This window comes from Sinocyclocheilus anshuiensis, unplaced genomic scaffold (assembly GCF_001515605.1).
Source record: "Sinocyclocheilus anshuiensis isolate Anshui unplaced genomic scaffold, SAMN03320099.WGS_v1.1 scaffold522, whole genome shotgun sequence".
In the NCBI taxonomy this organism is placed as follows: Eukaryota; Metazoa; Chordata; class Actinopteri; order Cypriniformes; family Cyprinidae; genus Sinocyclocheilus; species Sinocyclocheilus anshuiensis.
In genome coordinates, this window is record NW_015544185.1 from 1,029,763 (window position 1) to 1,056,267 (window position 26,505).

Sequence of the window (26,505 nt, forward strand, 5' to 3'; positions counted from 1 at the left end):
GATACTTTTTTTTTTTTTTTAAGAATATGTATATATATATATATATATATATATATATACCATATGTGAATACTATATGTGGTCAAAACTGAACTGGAGACATGCTTTAGTTAGCAAACCATAATCTGCCTTTGATATTAACATTTCTGTTTTTCAAAATGTTTAAACCTATGTGAATCATTTAGATTCTTGCATACAATTTAACCTATTATTTGAACTTTTAAAGGAGAAATCATATTCCCATTTTCCACAAGTTAGTATGATTCTTTAGGGTCTTCATGAAATGTCTGTAACACACTTTGGTTGAAATTCCTCAATGGTCGTGTAAAACAACACCATTTGTGCCTGGTCAAAAACAGCTCTGTTCACAGCGATCCTTTTTGGTGATATTAAGCTACTGCTCATAATCATATTAAATTATAATAAGCTACTGCACATCCCACCTCTCTCTTCTGTGGGGCATGTCAACACAAGAATCGCCTTGGACTCTGTGTATGGCTTATAAGTGGTCTTATTCAAACAGCTAGCTATCTACATAGAAACCAGCTGAAAATTGAAACCGCTCGCTGGATGGCACAATTTAAGACTCAAAAACCAGTGTAAAAAAAGTTGCGCACATCCCACAAACCAACACGGGGCTCAGGTGCAGGACAAAAAAAGTAAAACTATAGCAAAAATACAAACTTATTGTCCGCACACTGATATAACTGCTCCATATGAATAATTTATTGCAACGTTTCGACCATCAGGTCTTCGTCAGGCACCCGATGGTCGAAACGTTGCAATAAATTATTCATATGGAGCAGTTATATCAGTGTGCGGACAATAAGTTTGTATTTTTGCTATAGTTTTACTTTTTTTGTCCTGCACCTGAGCCCCGTGTTGGTTTGTGGGATGTGCGCAACTTTTTTTACACTTGTCTGTAACATACTAAGGCTAAAATTACTCAATGGTCTTGTTAAACAACACCCTTTTTACCTTGTCAAAAACAGCTCTGTTCACAGCGACTCATTTCGGTGCATGACTCTTTAAATGATAATGAGCTACTGCTCACCCCACCCCTCCCTTCTGTGGGGCGTGGCTATTTGAATAAGGTGGTCTTATTCAAATAGCCAGCTATATATATGTAGAAACCAGTTGCAAACTGAAACAGAGTTTCAGACTCAGACAGCCCATAACAAATTGGCTGTGTGTTGTCATTTGAGCTTTTCTGAGCAGAAACCTAACTAAACACACAAAAAAGCTAAGAAATTGAAAGTTTCATCCGTTGTCCCCTTTAAGAAAAATTTAGTGTAACCTTTTCTCTGTAAAATCTAATCAGTTGACCGTACATGTGTAGTGCCAGGGATCGTGGTCAATATTAGCCCCAAATGCATGCACTGACGTGTTCATTTTAGTTGTTAAGTGTTTTTTTTTTTGTTTTGTTTTTTGCAATTGTGCTGTGAGGTTGATTCAGTCATACACTATGAAAGAAGATTTTTCATAGTAAATAAAATAAAGATTACTGTAGTGTGTGTTTTACAAGAAAATACTATTTCAGTCATTTTAGTGTTTATGTTTTTAACCAAAACTATCTTTAATTGAAATAAAGCTGAAATAAAATAGAAATATTAAAAATGTATGTATATAATTATATAAGTTGTTGCCTTGGCTAACTGAAATTAAGTTTATGTTGAAGTACTAAAATCACTAAAACTAAAACAAAAATACATTAAACCTAAATATATATATATATATATATATATATATATATATATAACATTAACATGATAACTGAAAATGCCTAAATAAAAGCTTATTCAAAATATTAATACAGTAAATACTACAGTAGTATATAAATACAACTAAAATAACACTGAGAGTGCATATAGTATTGTCAAACTTGAAGTACTTGAGTACAGAAGTATATTTGCCTTATTAATGCATGTATATGTTTGATGGCCTGATGGCTGGTTGTTGCTGTGGTTTGTTGGGTTATTGTTCTTCCAGATCGTGCGTTGTGTGTCTGTATCATCGTGTTCGCTCCATCACCTGAGGTCAGGGTGTGTGTTATGACATATGATCCACTGCTCTGACAGACTGCTGACACTGATTGTGGATGTGGCCTTGATGTGCTCAGGTGTGGATGCTTCAGTTTGAGAGCTGTGAATGTGATTGTGCAACAAATACAGAATGTGAGAGTATGTTTGTTCCCTGTCTTAAATGTTAAACAGCAAAATTGCAGTAAGATTGGGTGATTTTACTCTAACTGTTACAAACAAACTGCAAAAAAAAATGTTTATATGGGTTGGATTAAATTGTCAGCATTTTACTTTTTTTTTCTTCTTCTATAAAGTTGTATATGATGTTCTCATAATTTTGACAAACATTAAGAAATTATAGAGCTGGCTGACCATTTTTTAAAACTTCTTCAAACAGTACATAGTTCAAAACTTCTTCCTTTTGTAAATAAATAAACAATAATACATTTTATTTATGGGTCTTTTTCATGACACTCAATGACACATTACGAGCACAATAAAATAGCATAAAAAGAAATAAAGCATAATAATTAAAAAACACATATAGCATAAAAAATGTATAACATATATAAAACAGATATAAACATTGAAAAAAATCAAACGGAATAAGCTCATCTAAAAAGACTGGTTTTAAATAAATGTTGTAAATTAAGTACTTTAAAAAAATAATAATATTATGTATGCTGTAACAGCATTTTTTTATAAGGATTTTATAATATATATTATTATTTATACATATGATAAAAACAATATTAAAAACAATAGTTTATGTCTTTTATTACAAAATGATTTAATTCAATTAAAATTGTCAGTGTACTACAAAAGTGTGGTTTTGGACATGTTTTTCATGTTAAGTTGATGTTAAAATTATTAAATATAGTTAAAATTATGTTATTATTGTTTAAATAGATGTTTAAATAGAGGTAATTAATAAATATATAAAATAAATAGTAAATATATTTTTTATCATAAAATATTATTTAAAAAATGAAATTATATATTTGCAAAATACAAAAATATTATATTTTTATCTATAATATTTCAAGTATTAGTATAGATTATAACTTATAGTGGCTTTTGAGTTGGTTATTTTCAGTGCGTCAGTCAAATCAATCTTAATGACTCATTCAATCTGACTGAATCAATAACGAAAGCGAACTCTGATCCAGCCAGAAATTCGAATCAGAATTATCCATTTTATATACTTATTTATTGAAATGGTTTGTAAAAGTTATTCAAGAATGAATAACAAGAATATAACCTCTTTATGTGAACATTTTTATAACCACAGATTTGTATATGTTGAAAAACATCAATATTAACATCCTCCATCATTCAGCAGCCGCACTGAACAGCTCTCATCCAGCACATGGAGTCCTGTAGAGCTGTTTTACTGAGTAATAAGCATGACGGCATAAGGTATGAAGGATTTCTGGCTCTCAGCACACCCCATAAATCGGCCTTGTAACCTGGGCCGCTCCTCGTGTGGCGCTTTGCTCCATAACAGACCAAGCGTTCAGCACAACCGCTGCTCTTAAAAGTGTCTGAGGGATTGTGCGTGATGGATTCACACACACACACTCTTATTTTGAAGGATGGTCCCCATGGAGCTCCACCCCGCCACACACAAATTCTCCCTGAGAGGATATTTTTCTTTTTATCAATTGTCCGGTGCACGCAGTAAATAAATCAACCAGGGCTTTTTTTTTGCGTCTGTTTCCTTGTCTACCCAGCCCTCGTAATTCTTAGACGACCTGCCACAGCCCTGTGTGTGTGTGTGTGTGTGCGTGCGTGTGCGTGCGTGTGTGTGTGTGTGTGTGTGTGTGTGTGTGTGTGTGTGTGTGAGTGAGAGAGAGTTTGTCTCAGCTGCTGTCCACTCCGGTGTGGTTGAATCTGCATATACCACCCTGTGTGTGTCTGATAATGCTATAAACTGTGTGTATCCTTGTATCCTTGACTCAATGACACACTTAGGTGTACACACACTTAAACGTCAGACACTGATATGGAAGAGTAAAAAACATAATCTATAGCAGAGCTGCTATAGCTTTAGAATTTGTGCACTTTAACCTGATGTTACTAACGTTTAGTACTATACAAAAGATTGGTATTTCAAATAAATGCTGTTCTTTTGAACTTTCTATTTATGAAAGAATCCTGAAAATTAAAATGTATCACTGTTTCCAAAACATATGGAATATATATATATATAATTTATTTTGTGATGACTGACTTGCTGTACATTTATCACTTACTTTTGGCAGTTTGAGGGAGAATAATGATGCAATGTGAACTGCATTGCATCGTGGGATGCAGTCTCATGTGCTCTAGTTGCATGCATACATTCATGCACATTTTGTCAAATGTAGTACATCATCCAGTTATTGCATGCATACAAAAAGTTGACATACTGGGAACTGTATACATACTGCATTCTGCAGAAGATAGATAGATAGATAGATAGATAGATAGATAGATTGTGTAAGGAAGCAGAGAGTAAGGAAGTGAATGAGAGAGTGTTAGTTCAATAAGAAGGATGTGAAGGAAAAGAGAAGAGGAAGAGATGGATGGAGGAGGATGTTTTCTGGCAGTGTCAGGTCAGCATTTGCGCTGCGTGTCATGTAGGTGGGTAGCTGTGGATCGGATGCTGGAGACGGAGAGACCACAAAAGATGGAGAGACATTAGTGACACTCTGAGTGTAACAAACAGAGACAGAGGAGGACAACAGAGAGCTGAGTGGAGAAGACAGCCGTGCGGAGGAACCGCAGCGCAGGGTTCCAAAACCAAAGGACAAAAGTGGAGTACGCTTGCAGAGAGCTGTCAGTTAAAGGGTTAGTTCACCCAAAAATGAAAATTCTGTCATTAATTACTAACCCTCGTGTTGTTCCAAACCCGTAAGACCTCCGTTCATCCTCGGAACACAAATTAATATATTTTTGATGGAATCTGACAGCTCTCTGACCCTCCCATAGACCGCAAGGGTACTACCATGATCAACGTCCAGAAACGTAGCAAGGATATCGGTAAAATAATCCATGTGACATCAGGGGTTCAACCGTTATATTACGAAGCTACGAGAATATTTTTTGTGCGCAAAAGAAAGAAAAAAAAACAACTTTATTCAACAATTTGTCTCCTCAGCGTATGCTGTTGTGTGTCAGCTGCGTCACACGGATACGTTTTCTACGTTGTTTGTGCTTTGATTTGAACGAAAACAACGTATCCACGTGGTGCAGCTGACACAGAACAACATACGCTGTTTGTGTTCAGTGGATACTCTCCAAAATGGTGCTAGGGTGATGCAGAGGAGACAAATTGTTGAATAAAGTCTTTTTTTTTTTCTTTTGCGCACAAAAAGTATTCTAGTAGCTTCGTAATATAACGGTTGAACCCCTGATGTCACATGGATTATTTTACCAATCTCCTTGCTACGTTTCTGGACGTTGATTGTGGTAGTACCCTTGCTGTCTATGGGAGGGTCAGAGAGCTGTCAGAATGCATCAAAAATATCTTAATTTGTGTTCCGAAGATGAACAGAGGTTTTACGGGTTTGGAACGACATGAGGGTGAGTAATTAATGACAGAATTTTCATTTTTGGTGAACTATCCCTATCTAGCACACCTTTTCAAGTGGTGTATGGAGGTGGGAAGATATCAAGACACAACCAAATCCAGTGTGTGCAGAACATTCCTTCATCCAGCTGAGATATAAATGATCATTAAACATTTGCTTAGTCTTCACTAAAGCTCACTTGAATCAGTTCGAGATCATCAGACATGATGTTGTGGTGCATTTGTTTAAGCCAGTTTCTGTATTTTCATGCAGAACTGTTTTATTTTACGTCAATTATTGGTTTGCAAATCAGTAAGGCTGCTGGCTTTGTTTCAGACACCGTTTTAGTTTTGTATTTTTATAAAGGGCATCTTCTGCCTTGCTTATCTAACCTAATGATGGATTTATTAACTTTATGACCAAGCACAAAGACCTCTGAGATCAAAAAGGTGTTTTTGTGGCTTTTAGATTAGTTCTGCTAGATTTAAGGTCATCTAAAAGCTAGTGTACATAATATATACTACCATTCAAAAGTTTGAAAGAAGTTTTTTTTTTTTAAGAAATTAATACTTTTATTCAGCAAGGATGCATTAAATTGATCAAAAGTGACATTTATAATGTTACAAAAATTTCAAATAAATGCTGTTCTTTTGAAGTTTTTATTTATCAATAAGTCCTGGGGGAAAATGCATCACAACTGATTTCAACATTGATAATCATAAGAAATGTTTACTGAGTGGCAAATCAACATATTAGAATGATTTCTGAAGGATCATGTGACACTGAAGACTGGAGTAATGATGCTGAAAATATAGCTTTACATCACAGGAATAAATTATATTTTATGATATATTCAAAGAGAAAACAGTTATTTCAAATTGAAAAAATATTATTTCACAATATTGCTGTTTTTACTGTATTTTTGATCAAATAAATGCAGCCTTGGTGAGCAGAAGTGACTTAGTTAAAAAAATGTAAAAAATCTTTCTGACCCCAAACTTTTGAACAGTAGTGTAAATTTTAAAATTTACCGTTTTTCTCTTCTAAGACCAAAATGGACCAAAAATGATCTGTTTTGACTGGAGTATATACAAACTGTGTCCAATAATATGCTCTCTAACCACCTATAAAATGTAGCATCTAACAAGTCAGGTTTTGTCATTGCGTCTTTGGTTGTTCTTTTTGATAAACTTCCTGATGTTATATTGCATCTTTAGAGCAGCAGTACATACAGTACAGAAGTGTTGTAAAACCTTTGCTGGTTTCTCCTTTAAGAGTGTGTGTGGAACAGAAGTGGGTGGTTTCTCCCTCCATACAGTGATAACCTTGTCCAAGGTCAGGCGTGATGTCTGAATGCTCTCCTCGGACGCCGCAGGGATAGATGATGTCTGACCGTTCGCAACAGTCACAAGTGCTTCTCTGAATATTTCCATATTTATGGAGCTCTGATGTGTGTGTCTCTGTTATCAGAAATATCTGCCTCTCGTTTTTTGGTTTGATATTGTTTGTGGATATGAGGATTTGTTTGTCTGCAGTTTAAAAGGCCACGTTCCCTGTTACTAAGCATGTTCTTCAACAGATCACCTCTATGGATTGTCTTATATCACTTTTAACATTGGTAATGATGAATTTTATTTGTAAAAAGCACATAAATTATGATAAAGCACAGAATGTAAAGACCTTTTGAGAAAAGATGCAAATTTGTAAACAAAGCTTTACAATAAAAAATAAAAAGGAAAATAAAATACACTATTTTGGATCAGTAAGATTTTTTTAATGTCTTTCAAAGAAGTATTTTATGCTCAGCAAGGCAGCATTTATTTGATCAAAAATACAGAAAAAACAGTAATGTCATAAAATATTATTACAATTTTAAATAACTGTTTTCTCTTTGAATATATTGTAAAATGTAATTTATTCCTGTGATGCAAAGCTGAATTTTCAGCATCATTACTCCAGTCTTCAGTGTCACATGATCCTTCAGAAATCATTCTAATATGCTGATTTGCTGCTCAAGAAACATTTATTATTATTATTATTATTATCAATGTTGAAAATATTTAATACTGTAATAAATAGTTTGAACTGTTTAATATTTTATGGAAAACATGCTTTTTTCTGGATTTATTTGAAATAAACATTATAATTGCCTTTAATGTGCCTTTTGATTAATTTAATGCATCTTTGCTGAATAAAGGTTTCTCATTTCTTCAAATCATACTGACCCCATTTTGAGTGTATATAATAATTAAAAAAACTAAAACTATATGAATCCAAAGCAAAATGTAATTCAAATGTGAATGATTGAAGCTTGTCTAGTTTGAAATAGTAAAAGGTTTGTCCACAGACTATAATGTTTCGTGATCTCCTGCAGCTCCCACGATCCTCAACGAGCTGAACTGGACTCAGTCTCTGGAAAGGGTCTTCATTGAAAACAGTCGTGAGGATCCTTCGCTGCGCTGGCAGGTGTTCGGCAGCGCCACCGGAGTCACCAGATACTACCCAGGTAAAGCTCTTCTGTAGGAAACCCTTCTGTAAACCACAGTACATCCATTTCTGCCAGCATCTTCTGTAGGAAACTCTTCTGTAAACCACAGTACATCCATTTCTGCCAGCAAACTCTGAGTGTGTTGTGTTTTCTCTCTCTAGCCACAAAGTGGAGAGCACCCAACAAGATTGACCTGTATGATGTGAGGAGACGCCCGTGGTGAGTACGGTCAGCCGGCGGAGGAAAGACTCCATTTAGTCTGACTTTGATCTTGTTGTTTTCCCCGGCTCCCCGGCGGTCTCTGCTGCAAAGAGCAAGCAAGCGTGTGAAGTTTGAATTAAGTCGGACTGCCACAGTTTACAGTGCCGCCTACACCGGGGGTCAGAATGTCTCAGCGGCGTCCAGCGGGGTCAGTCTGTCCCCATGTGCTCGCTTCAGATCTATAGGGAAGACTTTACATTATGATTTCCTGCGTCATTGCGTTCCTGCACCAGTAAATGCTGCGCAAGAGGCGCTAATGCAAGCTTTAGCATAAACTGCCTTCTACAGCCAGTTTTCTCTTTCAAGTCAACTGTCATGGCAGAGCATTAGATTTTTTAATGTGTGGGTACAAGCCTGGCTCAGATGCAACCTCCAAAATGAGAATAAAATCTAGCTGTGAAGAGGAAATCAATGGAAAATTGGCAGAATTTTTTGCAACATTCATTTTTTTAAGCTTTCTTTTCTTTCTTTCTTTCTTTCTTTCTTTCTTTCTTTCTTTCTTTCTTTCTTTCTTCAATTATTCATTCATTTATTTATTCAGCTGAAGTTATTTTTTATTTAGCAGATTTTATTTATTTACAAATGTATGTATTTATTTAGTTGAATTAAAATAGTAGTTCTTTATAATATTATTAAATATTAATTTAAATAAAGTTATTTTCATTCATTATTTTTATTTAGCAGAAGTTAATTCATTCTTTATGCATTTATTTAATTGAATTTAATATATATTATTATATATAATATATAAAAAATATGCTTTTATTTAGCTGAAGACATTTTATTTAATAAATTCATTTATTTGGCATGTTATTTATTTATTTAATTATGCATTCTTTTAGCTGAAGTTATTTTATTTATTTATTTTTATTTAGCATCATATTTATATATTTGACTGAAGTTATTTTATTTTTTTATTTTTTATTTTATTTTATTTGGTTTATTTATACATCTAAGTTTAGACTAAATTGTTTATTTATTTTTAATTCAGCAGAAGTTATGTATTTATTTATTTTTTATGCATTTATTTAGATGATGTTAAAATATTTATTTATTTATTTATTTATGCACTTTTAAGCTGAAGTCATTTTATTTACAAATTAGTTTTATTTTGCATAAGTTATTTATTTATTTACTTGTGTATTTATTTAGCTGAAGTTATTGTGTTTATTTAATTATTTTAATTTAGCATAAGTTGTTTATTTAGCTGAAGTTGTTTGATTTAATTTTATTCAGGCATTATTTATTTATTTTGCTGACAGTATTCATGCCTTCATTCATGCATATTTATGATGTGGAAATATGTCACAATATGGGCAAAATGTCATAATATAGGCAAAAATTTTATATGCACTCAAAAGTATATTGACTTTCTCATTAACAGCAAAGTACATATTTTAGTGTGTGATGTAAGTGAACATAGCAGCAGTGCATTAGCCTGGGCCAAAGTGCTTAGTATGTAGCGGACGCTTTCGTCCAGAGCGACTCACAGTACACTTGTCATAGGAACAATCCCCTCAGGATTAGCCCGGGGTTAGGCGTCATGATCGAGGGCATAACTTTAGCCGCTACGCCACATCACCCCTACAGATTGCCCACAGAAATACATATCTGTCTACTTAATGAAGAAAGAAAAAGCTATTTAGGTGGAAAAGCAAGGTGTTTAAATGGAAAACAAATTGTTATCAGGTGCTGGCGTGTTAGCCGGCTGGATGAGCGTGCCGCATGTTTCCCAGAGTACGGGAGTCTTAGCGAGGCGCTAATGAGCTTCTTCTTTGACAGAGTAATTAAGTTCACACTCAGGGAAAGTGTCTCCGGTGGAAAAAAAAACAATCCCCAATATACCTGTAAGAAGCTTTTAACCTAAAGACAAACAACACGAGCAGCCAGCTAGTTAGCTTGTTTGGCTGACAAAGCACTAATGTTGCTGATGAGCCGGAGCGAGCTCTACATTGTTTTTGTTGTGATGCCACACTCTCTGCAGACATAATGAGTTGCTTTTAATGCTTTTGTGAGTGTGTAGGCTAGCGGTGCTGTACAGAAACACAACAGCTCTATAAGCGGATGATGAATAGCTTTGGAGCGCGCTGTCAGCAGGCGCCCTGCTCCACATGCTGTTTCTGTTTTCATACGTCTACAGTATGCGGGTTTGTGCGGTGTGAGGTATGACCAAACTCCTCCTCAGATGAGGGAGCCATCCATTTGTCTTGGACTCTCTTAAAGAGTAATTTCATATCATGATTATGGTGCATATCACAGTATAAGCATCAAAAATGTTTGTATATGATGTAACCATGTGATCTGATATGACTAGTATTAAATATCTTTTTATACAAATTTACAGTTCACATTTACAAATGAAAGATTGTTTATTCGATTATTTTCTCCTTTTGTTCACACTTAATGGACACAAATCAAAATATCATATGATGCATCAAAAATAAATCGTACGTCAAGCATCAGTGCAAAAACAGCTTCATATTTTGTGACACTTAAAAACAAAAACAAAACAGTTAGTACAGTAAAACTGACCGACTGTCAATTATTATGGGATGAGACATATTTTGAAGCTGTAATATATAATTTTATAAAAAATTATATGTATATTTATTATTATATTTATATTAACTTATAATTATATTCATTTAATCTTATTATTGCTGTTGCACATTCCATTATAGCATGTGTTTTACATGTTATTGCAATTTTTTTTATTAAATATTTTTGCTAAACCTGTATTTTTAACCATAACATAACATGAAATAAATATTGTTTTAATAAGTTTTATTATTTATTGAACGTTGGAGTCTTTTATAATATTGCTGTTGCATCTCTTTTATTATATTTTATTGTAATTTATTATAGTTCAGATTTTTACATCTACTCATATTTTTTTTAAATATATGATTTATAAATTATAACACTTATAATGATATATATAATAAAATTATATATATGTATATATATCTATATACTGAATATATATACACACACACATTCTTAATAAGTTTTGTCATTTATTGAACATTGCTGTCTTTTATAATATTGCACCTATTTTATAAAAGCCTTTATGCTTCATTATTTCATAGTACATTTTTTACCAATTAGATATTTATTTTGCATGGCTCTTAAAAGTGTGAAATATTCTTATTTATTTCTGCCTGCTGCTTCCTAGTTGTAGGGTGATTAGTCACGTGGCATTTAGTGCTCAGGTGATTCACTCATACAACAAATTGGGCCAGGTGAGCAGAGATGGCAGAGGAAGATTACTCTGATGAGTGTGAATGCTGAATGGCTCTTTATAGGTATTACAGCGGTCTACTTTTGACACATTTGTAGCAGCAGCACTAGCATCTAAGCATTTGTCACACTAGCCGTCTGCCTACTGCTCTTTAACCCCCCCCTTTGAGACTGTTGCTTGGCAACCTGCGCTCTGCTCTGCTGATTGGCAGGGCCGTGGCAGCAGGGGAAGTCGGATGTGTCTGGTCAAGTTCGCATGATTATGGTCAACACGCTGTCATTGTGTATTACACTCTTTACATGGCTTGACCACTCAAATAACAGCCTGCTGCTTAGCTCAGCTAATGTCTCAAACACGCTAGAGCAGGAGTTTGGAAGAAACTCGGAGGAAACTTTTAATATACTGTGCTATTTTAAAATAGATTGTTCTGGTACTGGATGCTGCATTGGTTAATATAGCGTTGCAGCCATGCTAAACACAATATAGCTATACTGTACTGTGTTTTCACTGTGAAGCATCTAACAGCTATTAGCAACTATTAACGACTTTGTCTTGAAGCATGGATGATACTCAGATAAAAAACACTTTGATTTTAATTATAAATGCAGTTATTTATGAGAACTTACAATTGATTTTAACACACACACATATATATACTGAACAAAATTATAAACGCAACACTTTTGTTTTTGCCCCCATTTTTCATGAGCTGAACTCAAAGATCTAAGACTTTTTCTATGTACACAAAAGGCCTATTTCTCTCAAATATTGTTCACAAATCTGTCTAAATCTGTGTTAGTGAGCACTTCTCCTTTGCCGAGATAATCCATCCACCTCACAGGTGTGGCATATCAAGATGCTGATTAGACAGCATTATTATTGCACAGGTGTGCCTTAGGCTGCCCACAATAAAAGGCCACTCTAAAATGTGCAGTTTTACTGTATTGGGGGGTCCGAAAACCAGTCAGCAACACATCTCCTTCGCATAGAGTTGATCAGGTTGTTGATTGTGGCCTGTGGAATGTTGGTCCACTCATCTTCAATGGCTGTGCGAAGTTGCTGGATATAGGCAGGAACTGGAACACGCTGTCGTATACACCGATCCAGGAACAGAACAGGAATGGAATAACAATGGGCCTCAGGATCTCGTCACGGTATCTCTGTGCATTTCTAATTAGTGACCGTTGTTTTGTTTTGATGTCTCCCCTGCACATCCGCATGCATCACTTCTGAGCTGCGCATGCGCAAAGCCGACCTCATACGTCATCCGCCCGGAGCTGCTTCCGTGTACAACAGTGAGTGCACGATACATTAAAGTGATTATTAAGTTTGAATAGGGATATTTTTCTTACAAAAACGCATAGATTCGCTACAGGAGACCTTTGTTCACCCCCCGGAGCCGTGTGAGACACTTTATTTTATGGATGGGCGCTTTTTATTTCACTTATTTTGGACTGATGCATGCAACACCCGCTGAGTGCCATTAAACAGCTTGAAAGATCAAAGACAATTTTTAATATAACTCCGACTGGATTTGTCTGAAAGAAGAAAGTCATATACGCCTAGGATGACTTGAGGGTGAGTAATTTGTGGGCTAATTTTCATTTTTGGGTGAACTAACCCTTTAAGGCAATATTTCATATTTTATATAGCAATTTGAACTGTTTAAAAATGTAAACTGGTGAAAAAATATTTTTAAACTGATGAAAACATTTTTTTTCATATATTTACCTACTGTTTAAAAACAGGTATACATATAGTACTTAATTAAATTGGCAAATTAATGCACAATTAAGTCGTTTTTCTTTTTACATATAAAGACAATTCAAACATATTTTAGCATTTTAATACATTACTTTTATAATGTGTAAGAGAATATTTAATATATTTATTTGAACTTTAGAAGTGTAAACAGATGAATATAATATATAAAACAAAACATCAAAAGAATGAAGAATTAATGAAGAATTATTTCTCAATATTCATAGAGATCACTGACTTTTAATTGTGGACAAAAGAAACATGGTTTAGATTGTTTCTAAAGTTTGAGGACATGTGAGATTATTGCCTTTTTTTAAAGGGATAGTTCACTCAAGAATGAAAATTCTGTCATTTTCTCACCCTCGAGTTGTTCAAAAGATGATATTTTGAAGAATGTTGGTAAACAAACAGTTTCTGGTCCCCATTCACTTCCATAGTATTTTTATTTTTATGTTTTCCATACTATGGAAGTCCGTGGCTACCAGCAACTATTTGGTTAACAAAAGCCTTCAAAATATATTTTGTGTTTGACAAAAGAAAGACATTCATACAAGTTTTGAGCAACATGAGGGTGAGTAAATAATGACAGAATTTTCATTTTTAGGCGAACTATCCCTTTAAGGAGAACAGTAAGGGCACTTACAAGGTCTCCATTTGTTCTTCATTTAATGTCATTGGTGTCTGTGAGAAACAGTTGAGTTTTTGAAGAGATCTTTGGTGGAGATGATCGGCTCTCTGACACGCTCTACATCAACTCTGACTCTGGCTGGAAAATTAATGGCCCAGTCAACACACTTAATTGTCTCCAATTGCTCTGACATGAATTATTAACACGCCTCTATTACAACGTATGTCTACACACGTTAGCGAAAGACGGCGGGAGAGTGATGGAGAGGGTGAAGATTTAGAGGAGAGAGCGTGAGTGACGGCTAAAGGTGCGAGGATTGATTGGAAGAGTTTGAAGGAGAAACAGAGAGGTATATGTTTTGTTATCGGAGCGTTACAGAGAAGCCATTACCATGCAGGTTCAGCCCAGAGTAGCAGATATATTCAGCACAGCCAAAGCACATATTGATTTCTGAGAAAAGTCAATCTGGCTCCTAAGTAAATATTATGGCAGCTGCTCAAACGCCATGAAGAGCCGGCGAAACTAGATGGAGGCCTGTCAGCCCTGTTTCTGCTCTCCAGTCAGATTAAACACTGACGGTGAAACTGTCAGTCTGTTTCAGTGCAAATGTACTTTGAGAAACTGATTTGCATTAATATTTGCAGTCAAGTGATAAAATCCAGATACTGAATAAGGGATCCGATGCAGTCCCATATATATTTTAACCAAAGAATTTACCATAGAATTACCATCTGATACCAGTATTATACCATAGCTCTGCCACGGTCCATTTTTTGTAAAGGAACACTTACAAAAAAGTGGAAAGGTAGTACCATGGTATTCCTGGGCGTACCATGGTAATTGAATTTTTAGCTACAATGGTATATTTCGAAGTAGTATTAGCAGCAAAAGCAACATGGTATTTTGCACATGTAAAAACCCTGTTACATGAATTTCAGTACCATGGTACTGCCATAGTACTTTTTTACGTGTTATTCCAAGGTACTTCAATGCATACTCTGAAATTGCCATGGTACAAGTCCAAAAATTAGGTCTATGTTAAAAAACATGTTAATACCACAGTATTTTTGGTACATGGTACATCAATTTCAGTATTTGGTAACACTTTATTTTAAGGTGTCCTTGTTACAGCGTAATTATACATATAAGTACTGAGTAATATTAATTAACTACATGTACTTATTATATGGTTAGGGTTAGGATTTGGGTTTGGCTTACTGTAGGGTTACTTGCATGTAATTATGCATAATTACATGCAAGTAACCCTACAGTAAGCCAAACCCAAATCCTAACCCTAACCATATAATAAGTACATGTAGTTAATTAATATTACTCAGTACTTATATGTATAATTACGCTGTAACAAGGACACCTTAAAATAAAGTGTAACCCAGTATTTCAAAGTATCATAGTATTACCATCATTGTACCATGGTACAGCCACAGTACTTTATTGTACAGGAACACTTAGAAAGAAAAGAGTACCATTGTTTGTCAGACATGTACTATGATAGTACTGTGGTATTCATGGAAGTACCATGGTACATGAATTTAATTACAATGGTATATTTTAAAGTACCATAGATTACTGGTAAAGAGTGCTGTATTTTTGGTTGCACTTTATTTTACAGTACGTGTACTTACATGTACTTACAGTGTACATACCTAAGAAAGTCCTGGTAATACAAGGTAACTACATGGGGTAGGTTCAGGGTTAGTACCTAGATATTATATATCATATATATCTATATTATATATATTATATAAATACCATGTTACATGCATGTCAATACCATGGTATTTTTCAAAGTACCATAATCTTACTATTTATACTATATAATGCACCATAATAATTCCACAGTACTTTTTACATGATATTCAAAAACATGTTAATACCATGGTGTTTTTTTTTTTACTTTTATTTTTAATTAGTTTAATTTACAAGATTCACAATAAATATAGAACAATTTTAACAGAAAGGGATAAAAGAAATCATACATTTAACATATACATATCAAACATATGCTACAGCGTGTACAGTTGTATACTTACACATCCATATTAACACATATACACAAATATAAATAAATACACTTGTATATACATATGCATATATACACACATACTGTATATTTGTACATACATCCACATACATATGTACCATCCCCCCAGTTAAAGAGAAGAGAAAAAAAAAAAAACAAGAACAAGGCCAGTTAGGTGAGGTTAACTATTGCTATAGCTTTTTTGTCTGTTATATTACTGTTTACTTAGCTGAGGATGTTTTGTTCTCTATATATCAACCACTTTTCCCAGCCCATTGTAAAAGCATTTTTTTTCATCTTTAAAGTATATGTAAGTTCTTCCATTAACAGGATTTCCTCAATTATCCCAAACCATTGTTTACAATTCAAAGTAATATTTTTAAGCCAATTCCTAGTTATAGTCTTTTTACACGCCACAAGAAGAATCTTACATAAATATTGGTCGCTTTTAGGTACTATGCCTTTAATATTTCCCATAAATAAAAACCAAGAGGTTCTAGGTATTTTGTATCCAAACACTTCAGATATGACTACCTGCACATCATCCCAAAATGATTGGATTTTCTCACAACTCCAAAAGATATGCATGTGAGCCGCTTCTAACTGTCCACAGTCTCCAGCAAGCCTGCTGCCTGGACACTTGTTTGCTTTGATCTTAGGTGTTATGAAGAAGTGAATAAGGCACTTCCATGAAAATTCCCTCCATATTTGTGAACTGGTGGTAGTTTGGTGTATTATGCACATATCATACCAATCTGTTTCTGGTATTTCAGTCTTTAATTCTTTATCCCATTTCGATTGTATATATAATGTGGAGGAAGGACCGCAACACATCAACACCTCATATAAAGAAGAAATTATTCTGGGTAGTGTACGATTATAGGCATCGATCATCATTTTAGTAAGGGAGTGGATGTCATTTATTCTAATTTTCCTTTTTTTGTTATAGTAATCCCTTAACTGAAAATATCTACCATGGTATGTTTTAGTACTTATTTAGTAAAATACCATAGTACATAAATTACCATGTACCATGTAAATACCATATTACATAATCTTCAGTAGTAATATTTTTCAAAGTACCATAATTTTACCATCTCTACTATATTACTGCCACAGTACTTTTTTTATTTGGTTTTCCAAGGTACTTTAATGAATACTGTAAAATCACCATGGTACATGTCCAAAAAAAGAACTTGATGGTCAATAGTTGGTACATCTTTTACTTCTTATCACATATAATTAAGATCAGCATTAAGATCATAAAATTATTTGGACTCAGAATAATGATAATAAACAAAAATAATGTCAAAACAAGATTTGAAGAGGTTCTGTTTTGAATTCATGAAACGTTTTATGTTTCCCCCGCTAGTTTAATCTCTATGAAAGCCTAAAAGGACAAACTGACTGGTCATCCATCCATACAGATCTGCTGATCTCGCCATCAATTTATTGAATAATCAAGCAAATAAAAAGCGGAATAAACACATGACAACATCTCTTAAAACACAGCTCACCTGCTTCACAGGCGTCAGTGTTTTAATCTTAATTCAATCTATTGAAGAACACATCCAGAGGAGAGCCGAGAGAGCAGCAGCCCATAAAATAATAATCCCATCAGCGCATACACACACACATGCACAAATCCTTTAACACACACTCATGTGCTCCAGACACACGCCTGTACACACGCATTTAAAGGGAAGTGAAGTCAGTACACTTCAATAAACCCCATCACGAGCTGCATCGCACCTGCAGATTGTGACAGTGGGAAACCGGCTGCTGCACACGTGTGTAAGTCAACCATATCATTTCAGCCCCGATAAGCACCTATAATTGACTCATTTTTAATGTGAGAGCGTGAGAGCCAGGTATAGGAGAGCGAGACAGGGAGAGACAGACAGGCAGGGTCAGAGGGCATAAACACGCTCTCTCTCAAGGTAATGCATTGATTTGTTACCCACGCTGCACCGTGATAAAAGTACCTCATGAATTCCAATGTCTTTCTCCTATTGAGGGAATGCAACACAATCAAAGCGGCACGAGGCACATTACAATGTCAATCCGTGCTTTTACTTTTCGAGTACCTTCCCGGGAAATGTGTTTTCTGTCCGCGCTTGGAAATGGGACATTTTTGTGATGAGGTTTTTCAGCCCCTCCAGCCTTCGCTAAAGAGGCTGCGCTTTCATACAGACGGCGAGATTGTCTCTCCTATAGAGGCGTTTTGCTGGGTTAACCTGTTTACTGTGCACGATGATGCTGAAGTCTACAGTATTATAGTGAATGCTTGTCGTTTTCTGGGTTTCTCCTGCTACTTTATTTTGAAATCACATGTCATGTGCATACAGTGTCGTCTTTTCCATTCTGTCTGAAATTAGCAAGTCAAATTTTGGCTTTGGCCTGTAACTTTGAGGAAATGGTTTGGGCTGTGTATGGAATATCATACTGTTTCTGCAGTATATAGTATGCAAATTTCCTAATACTTAGAAAAATGTGCAATATATTATTGAACATTTTGCTGGATTTGGTTGTTTCTCACAATGCATTGCACTCATCTTGACCATTTTTTTCCAAGTTATTTGACCAGATACTTGTTAAAATAAATTTGAAATAGCAAAATAACAAATTAATAAATTATTCCCGAGATGATAACTGGATTTCACTTGCTATTTTGATTAATTAATCAAATTAAATTAAATTAAATACTATTCAAAGTATGCAAATTTTCCTATTTGCATTGCAGACTGGTGAAAGTTCAAATATTTTAAAAGATAATGTGGTTGCTGTTAAGCAAACATATGAGAAACACTGTGAGTGACCTCAACTGTTGTGTGGCTGATTAATGTATGACGTCGGCTGGAAAGAAAGGAAAGGCAGCTAAATAATGTAAGAGAACAACAAAATGTATTTATATACTCCTGTAGCTGACCTGCTAGAGTGTGGCAGTAACAATGCCAGTGTTATGGATTCAATTCCCAAAGACTGGATCTATTGATAAAATAATAAATTGATAAAATGTATATCTTGACAAACATAAAAACACTCTCAATTTTTAAATAAAGATATTTTTTTAATGATCGAACAATATATGCTATTGTTTTAGTTTCATTTTTATTTTATATAATATGCTTTTATTTAATTTAAATAAATGTATTTATATATATATACATTTATATTTAACACATTTATTTAAATAAAATATTTAAATATTAAATTATTCATATTTAACATGAGCACCTATTTAGTATATATATTTTTTTAAATCTCTCATCTTTTCTGCTTTTCACTTTTTGTATTAATCTAGTTTATACTTTAAACATGGCATTGTGCACTGCGAATATTGCTGGCTCTTAAGGGAAATTGTTTGTGATGTTCTTCATTTGTGCATTGCTTTGAATAAAAGCATCTTCTGAATGTAGAAATTTAAATATCAAATCCTTTGCCATTTGCAAGTTTATTTTAGATCCAGGTTACCTCTATCCTACCAGTCAAAATTTGGACACACTTGACTTTTTCATTATTTTTTTAAACATTAAAAATCTAAAGCAACTTGCTTAAAGGTTTTGTACATAGATGTAAATTGAATTTTATTTTGCGTGAATATGAATTGTATTTTTTAGTGAAGGAAAAGCATCATCATACATGTTTCGTCCTGTTTAAAAGCATCACATGATGCACCTCATGAAGCAGAGTGAAGTGAAGTGACATGTGGCCAAGTATGGTGACCCATACTAGGAATTAGTGCTCTGCATTTAACCCATCCAAAGTGCACACACACAGCAGTGAACACACACACACCGTGAACACACACCCGGAGCAGTGGGCAGCCATTTATGCTGCGGCGCCTGGGGAGCAGTTGGGGGTTCGGTGCCTTGCTCAAGGGCATCTCAGTCGTGGTATTGAAGGTGGGAGAGAGCGCTGTACATTCACTCCCCCCACCTACAATCCCTACACCTACAATCTGAGCTGGAATCTAGAGAAAAAACTCAAATATAAGAGAGTTTGGTCACTAATTCTCATACTCCATCGTGTTTTTCATAGCTGGGATGGCTTCATTATTTATATTTCCGATAATTTTAGAATAATGAAGATTGAGTAGGTGTGTCCAAAGGTTTGGTGGTGCCGCAGCAGATGCTCTGGATGACCGTGCTGCTGATAGTCCTTCTTGAGCGTGTGTGTTTAGTGGGTAAGCGGGTGGACCGGGGGACCTGGTTTGTGATGGCCCATCTGCATGTCACCTGGCCGGGGCGCTGGGGAGTGTGGGTAATGACTGGGAAGGAATGGCATCGCTGGGCTTCGGTGGAGGGGTAATTACGGAGTGCAATCCATGCAGAAACTGCACATCTGGATCCATCAGGCTGATCCACGGATGGTACAGTGAGCTGAGCACAGATCAGGAACGTCAATGTCACAAAGTGGAGATGAATATAGACTAGAGTGTGAAAAATACCATTGTCAAAAGAAACAGAGTCCTTAGAGTGATGGTAAATGATACTGACACGCTCAGATCTGTTGCCCGCCTTTAATGGACTCCTAGATATGTTGGCATTAATCGTACCTTTTACTGTCCGAACAAAGAGATTGTCATGTTTTTGTCAGCATTTCTTTTAAAGTCAACAACATATTTAACTTTTTTTGTTGCAACTTTTTTCCAAGTAAAACTGGGTTTTCCACCCAAAAAAATTTTTTTATCCATCTGAAAGTGACTGAATCCTGAAAAGCCTCTATATGAGAATTAATAAAAAAAATTAATGAATCAATTTTGATTTTGTTGATTTTAAGGTGCATTCACACTTATGGCATAGCTGTACTATACATCTTCAAATTGTAGTTGACAAAAAAAATATTTATTAATTTATCACATTAATTAGACACAAATTTAGTTTAATATTATTAATAAATGTAATATAAAAATAAATAAATTATTTAAAATTTATTTAAATAAAAATACATTTTAATATATTTATTTAATTTTTATTTTTAACATTTCTGTTTTTCATATATATATATAGAATAGATTAAATAAAACACACATAATATACACACACACAGTTTATTAATTATCTAAACATTAAAAAAAGTATCTAGCCTCCATCTTTTTGTGTATGTTTTTCATACCGAATATTTACACAACATGAACAGGCCTTTATTTTTTTGAGTCCACACATTAAATCCTAAGCAAACTCAATTCCTTCATTTAGTCCATTTATTTTTCGTCATATGCGGTATTTATGAGGCATGCGCGTCTTTTAGGCTTGGAAAATTTCATTATGTTTTTTATTGGAGTTTTATCGTTGTTCCTAATGCGCTCCTCTCAACCTCCAATTATGCCTCATGTGTTTACTGAAACTGTATTCATGGAAGTGTGTGTTTGTTTGAGCAGAAACACAGGGCGGCATTATTAGAAGTGAGAACATGAGCAAACATGGCACAAACTGAATCCAGTGCGCTGTGGATTGATTGCATAAAAGCAAACAGAGCTGGGATGAATTTTAAATATGGAGAAATATAGTGTACCTCTATGTTTCGCACAGAAAAAAATTTTCAGTGTCTGATGTCATATTGTGTACTTCGCTGTTTGAGAGCACTGATGTCAGCATGCTAATTTGAAACTGTAGCCTGCCAAGCTATAAGATACACATACTGTAATTTAATTAAGTAATTAAACTACACTCTCACATCGTTCCAAACCTGTGTGACGTTTTACCATGAAGCACAAAAGGACAGACTTTTTTTTTAAGAATTATGCTGGTCGATGTTGGATATGCAGTTGTAATGAATATGGACTGCAGCTGTATGCTTCAAAAATATGGAAAATCACCATAAATGAGTCATAATAGTAGAATATGCCATCATGCCATTTACTTGTAGACAGACAGATAGATAGATAGATAGATAGATAGATAGATAGATAGATAGATAGATAGATAGATATTCAAAAAATTATGCAAAATGTTTCTTGAGCAGCAAATCAGCATATTAGAATGATTTCTGAAGGATCATGTGACACTGAAGACTTGAGTAATGATGCTGAAAAATTCCTGCATCACAGGAATAAATTAAATTAAAAAAAATATTCAAGTAGAAAACAGTTATTTAAAATTGTAATTATATTTTGATCACATAAATGCATCCTTAGTGAGCATATGAGATTTACACGTCTTTCAAAAACTTTTTTTTTTTTTATATTATCGTCCCCAAATTTAAAGGTATAGTTGACCCAAAAACTGTAAATATTTCAGTACTGGGGTCCAAATAACATTCATTGTATGGACAAAAAAAAAAACATTTTTCAAAATATCTTCTCCGCATATTGTTCTTCTAGAAGAAAGAAGTCCTATGGGTTTGAAACGACATGAGGGCGAGTAAATGATGACTGAATTTTTTTTTTTTTAACATAAACATGTAATAGGGGTTCACATACTTCCTCTGTGAGGTTTTCACATACATACTGGTGTATCAGAAGCATAAAAGTTGTCTCTTTTTTTCTCACTCACATTATACTCATTCAAATGAAAGACTTTTGTAATTAAACTGATAAAGGTAGTACCACTGTGCTTCAAAAAACTATTTTTATAGCCAGTGCTCATGGAGAAGGTCTGACCTTTCAGGTAGCATCTTCAATTATCAAGAACTTATTTAATTTCACCCACTTCTACTGCCAAAAGCTTTGTACTCATGTCTGAGCATTGTTATTGTTAGCTACAGTCTTTCAGCTCTGCTGTGTTTGTCCTTTCAGCCAACTGTAATAGTCCTTCCACATCTAGCACTCTCCAGTGGCATTAAAACCGGATTGGCCTCCAAAATGAGGACCAGAGTTCAGCGTACAGGTTTGCAGTGGAGTGTGCTAGTTAGAGTTGTGTGTTGTGTTGTGGCTCGCCAGGGCTTTTCCATTTTTCCAGGGCTTAGCCATGCTTCAAAACCCTTCCTCAACGAGCCACGGGCACCTGGCACCACTTCTCACGTCGCCTCTTCAGCCTGATTACCGCGATAGAAGAGACCCTCGATGATCAGTCTGCTCCTGCGAGCACAAAGCGCTAACTACCTGTCTGCACTACAGCCAATCACCTCACCATGCAAATGCCGAAGTGGTTTTCCAGGTCTTTATAAGACAACAGCTTTATGACGTCCATCAATCTCTTGCTCTGATTGTCAGGTGTAATGCATTTTTAATTGCACGGGGAAAAGTGAAAATGGCTTCACTAGTGTTCTCTATATGTCAGCCTCTATCAGCGGTGGACAGATGCGGCGTTAGGCCGTTTATTTATTTATTTTGTCGTCTGTGACACAAAAGTGCCATGCATCGCTCATTGTCTTTCTGTGCTCAGATTGAGCACCATGCTAAAAATGGCTTGAGACAAAGCGTTTCTCCTCGCCGCACGATCTGCTAGCGCTTGCACAAAGACGCAGAGAGACGGGCGGACTGCATAATGTGTTTGTCAGCGGGCCGATGAGTCAGCCGGAGAATAAACGCCCGTCCGGGCTGACGTTTCACCTGATGCTGTGCTTCTCGGACTTTGCGGTTAGCTTGAAGTCAAAGGAGCTTGATTGTGAGCTTGAAAATAGGACTTATGTTTAGTTTTTGTGAACCATTTCTATTAAACAGAAGTTTTTGAATATGTAGACAAAATATAAAAGAAAATCTAATCATATATGTTTTTGTTGAGTGTCAAATTTGATACATCAGGCTTTTATATATCATATAGTTTGATATTGGAGAATATGGAGCTCAAACTTTCAAGGAAAAAAACATGCACAAACAGTTAAAATATGCAATTTGGTAGAGATGCTGATATTTATGTCCAGAAAGTAAGATGAAATTCTGATTCTAATGTAAATCAATGAGATCTTTATAACAGTATAGCAGATACTTACATTAAATGCATTTAAATATCAGTTTTCACTATATATATATATATATACTGTATATATATATATATATATATATATATTCAAAGCTCTGTAGATTCAAAACACATAATACAATGCAATACAGTGATGAATGAAAGGAACAAATAAACATTCCTCAAAAGCATGATGATCATATTTGATACTCACATTTGAACATAATAAAAAAAAAATGATGTACCGATAATCAAGTAAAGCTAAGTTTCTTCAGTCTAGTAAGTGTTCATCTTGAAATATTACTAACAATAGAAAAGTTATTCTTACATTTACTTTATAAAATCAGTAAAGATTTCACAGCAAAAAGTCACGTGAAGCACGAGCTGAAGGTGGACGTTTGTAAAAAAAAAAAAAAAAGGTTTAAAGACGTCTCACTTGTTAAATAGTGTAAACTATCAATCAGACGACAGAAGGCATGTATTAGATTGTGTACGACAGGTTTTTCATGTATCATATGTGTTACAGTAGACTTCATAGGCTAAGTTGCTGTGTTGTTTAGCTGTAAACCACCTTCGGATTGGCTTATGAACTATATTACTTTATTAATGCTGTCTTATAAAAGCAACTAACCACTTGAGTCTGGTGAAACCATCGGTAAGACTTCATATTGTGCCTTTAATCATGATAAAATCACCGTAACTCACAGCCTCTATGGCCTATTGTTTTATTTTAGCAATTTAAATCAATTAATATCAGCACTGACTAGTCTTGTTTTGTACTTTTACTAGGTACATTCAGGGAGCTTCTTCTCCAAAGGATATGGTCATCATCGTAGACGTGTAAGTATCCTCTTGACCACACATACACACTCTCCATCCGTCTCTCTGTGTGTCTCATATGCACTGCATTAACACACACTGTCATCTGTGTTGATAAATGTGTTGTTTATGATGCCTTAACACTAGTGTGGTGCTCTACTGCCACCTGTCAGCTGAGAAGAACATTATTCCATCTTATTAACCTCATGCCTCAACATCAAAATGCTACCGTGTTCCCCCAAATATGACTTAGAGGCAGTGTTGGGAAGGTTACTTTGGAAATGTAATAGGTTACAGATTACAAGTTACCCTACTTAAAATGTAATAAGTAGTGTAACTTTTTAATTACTTTATTAAAGTAATGTAACTGATTACATTTGATTACTTTTTGATTACTTTTCAAAATTTCTAATGTTTTCAACTGTTAATCATTTTCAAACATACTGCTTAGAGGTTATATGCAATGAAAAATGGCATTACTGTTGCCGATATCTGAGCTGCTGGTGGAGAATTTAAAGCGTCCTGCGACTCTGATCTTATCTGACCTCTAAAATGCATAATCTAAAAAACGCTTTTGCATCATACATAAACAGATGTGTTTACAGATGCAGTTATTGAAAGGTATGCATTGCATTTTTTTGAGTTCATAGAATTGTCATTTTAGCAATAATGAAATGCATTATCAAAATAATCGTTTTGTTGTTAAATGCCATGTTTAGTGAATCCTCCTTCCTTTGAAATGTTTTATTTATCAAACCTTAAGTGTTGGGCATTTAGAGTCATTAGTAACACTGCTGCATAGTTTAACAAATAAGTGATTGCCTCAATCATACATCCATTATGTGCATAATCGTAAAAAAAAAAAAGCTTTAATATTCTTAAGTAAACCTCTCAAGAAAAACTGCTTAATGGAGGTTAATTGTCACTCATTGGCAATCGTCCATAACCTTAAATTGATACCGATATCTAATTAAAAAATACACCAATTGCAGCTGTTGCTTTGCCAAAGCAATCTCATGCCAATCAAGAGCACCATCGCGCTGAACGTTTCTGACAATCTTAGACTAATCTTATTGTGATAACTGGAAGCATGAGACAATACTGCTGTCACCAGTGGTTTTTTTCCAGTGGGCTTTATTAAACCTTCTAACTCTGGAAGCCAAATTACACATGAACTCGTGCTCTGTGATTGCTTTTTCAATAGCTGCTGTAGGCTATTAATAAATCCAATTTGCAGCATAGAATTCAAATGTACTTTGTTTTTGAAAATCGACTGTCTCCATTCTGTTTGTGAAGATGGCGCTTTTTAATGTGCTGTCTACGATTTACTTTTGATGGACGGAACGGGGGAGACACTTAGCAACAGCTTCTGCTTGACAACAGCAGTTTTGGGCTTGTGTTTCTGTGCAGTGCTGTTTTGAGACATGACTGGTTTGTTAGATAAATGTTGTAATGTAGTAACGTTTGCGTTCTGTGCGTGTGATGTATTTGATGTGTGATTTCTGTGTGTTTGTAGGAGCGGTAGTGTCAGCGGACTGACCCTGAAGCTGATGAAAACCTCTGTCATCGAGATGCTGGACACACTTTCTGATGACGACTATGTAAATGTGGCTCGGGTAGGTTTTATGAACAGTATCAACAAATAATGGCATAGTCCACATTTCATATATATTGTATATACATTATAATTGTATGATCATTACTGTTTTATCTTATTATTATAAATAATTATATATAGAAATATTTATTAATATTTAACAATTATATAAAATAATACTAATAAAATATTTGTATTATTAATATTACGTATATATATATATATATATATATATATATATATATATATT

The 26,505-nt window shown here is 34.7% G+C and overlaps 1 protein-coding gene across 4 annotated transcripts in view; it reads left to right on the plus strand.

Moving 5' to 3' along the window:
- LOC107696459 (voltage-dependent calcium channel subunit alpha-2/delta-2-like) overlaps positions 1 to 26,505 on the plus strand; it is a 214,030-nt gene that overhangs the window by 141,141 nt on the left and 46,384 nt on the right. For all 4 annotated transcript variants that reach the window (XM_016496797.1, XM_016496798.1, XM_016496800.1 and 1 more), the window contains 4 exons: positions 7,950 to 8,081; positions 8,225 to 8,282; positions 24,629 to 24,679; positions 26,175 to 26,274. In XM_016496797.1, coding sequence (XP_016352283.1) covers positions 7,950 to 8,081; positions 8,225 to 8,282; positions 24,629 to 24,679; positions 26,175 to 26,274 — 341 coding nt within the window. The remainder of the gene's footprint in view (positions 1 to 7,949; positions 8,082 to 8,224; positions 8,283 to 24,628; positions 24,680 to 26,174; positions 26,275 to 26,505) is intronic.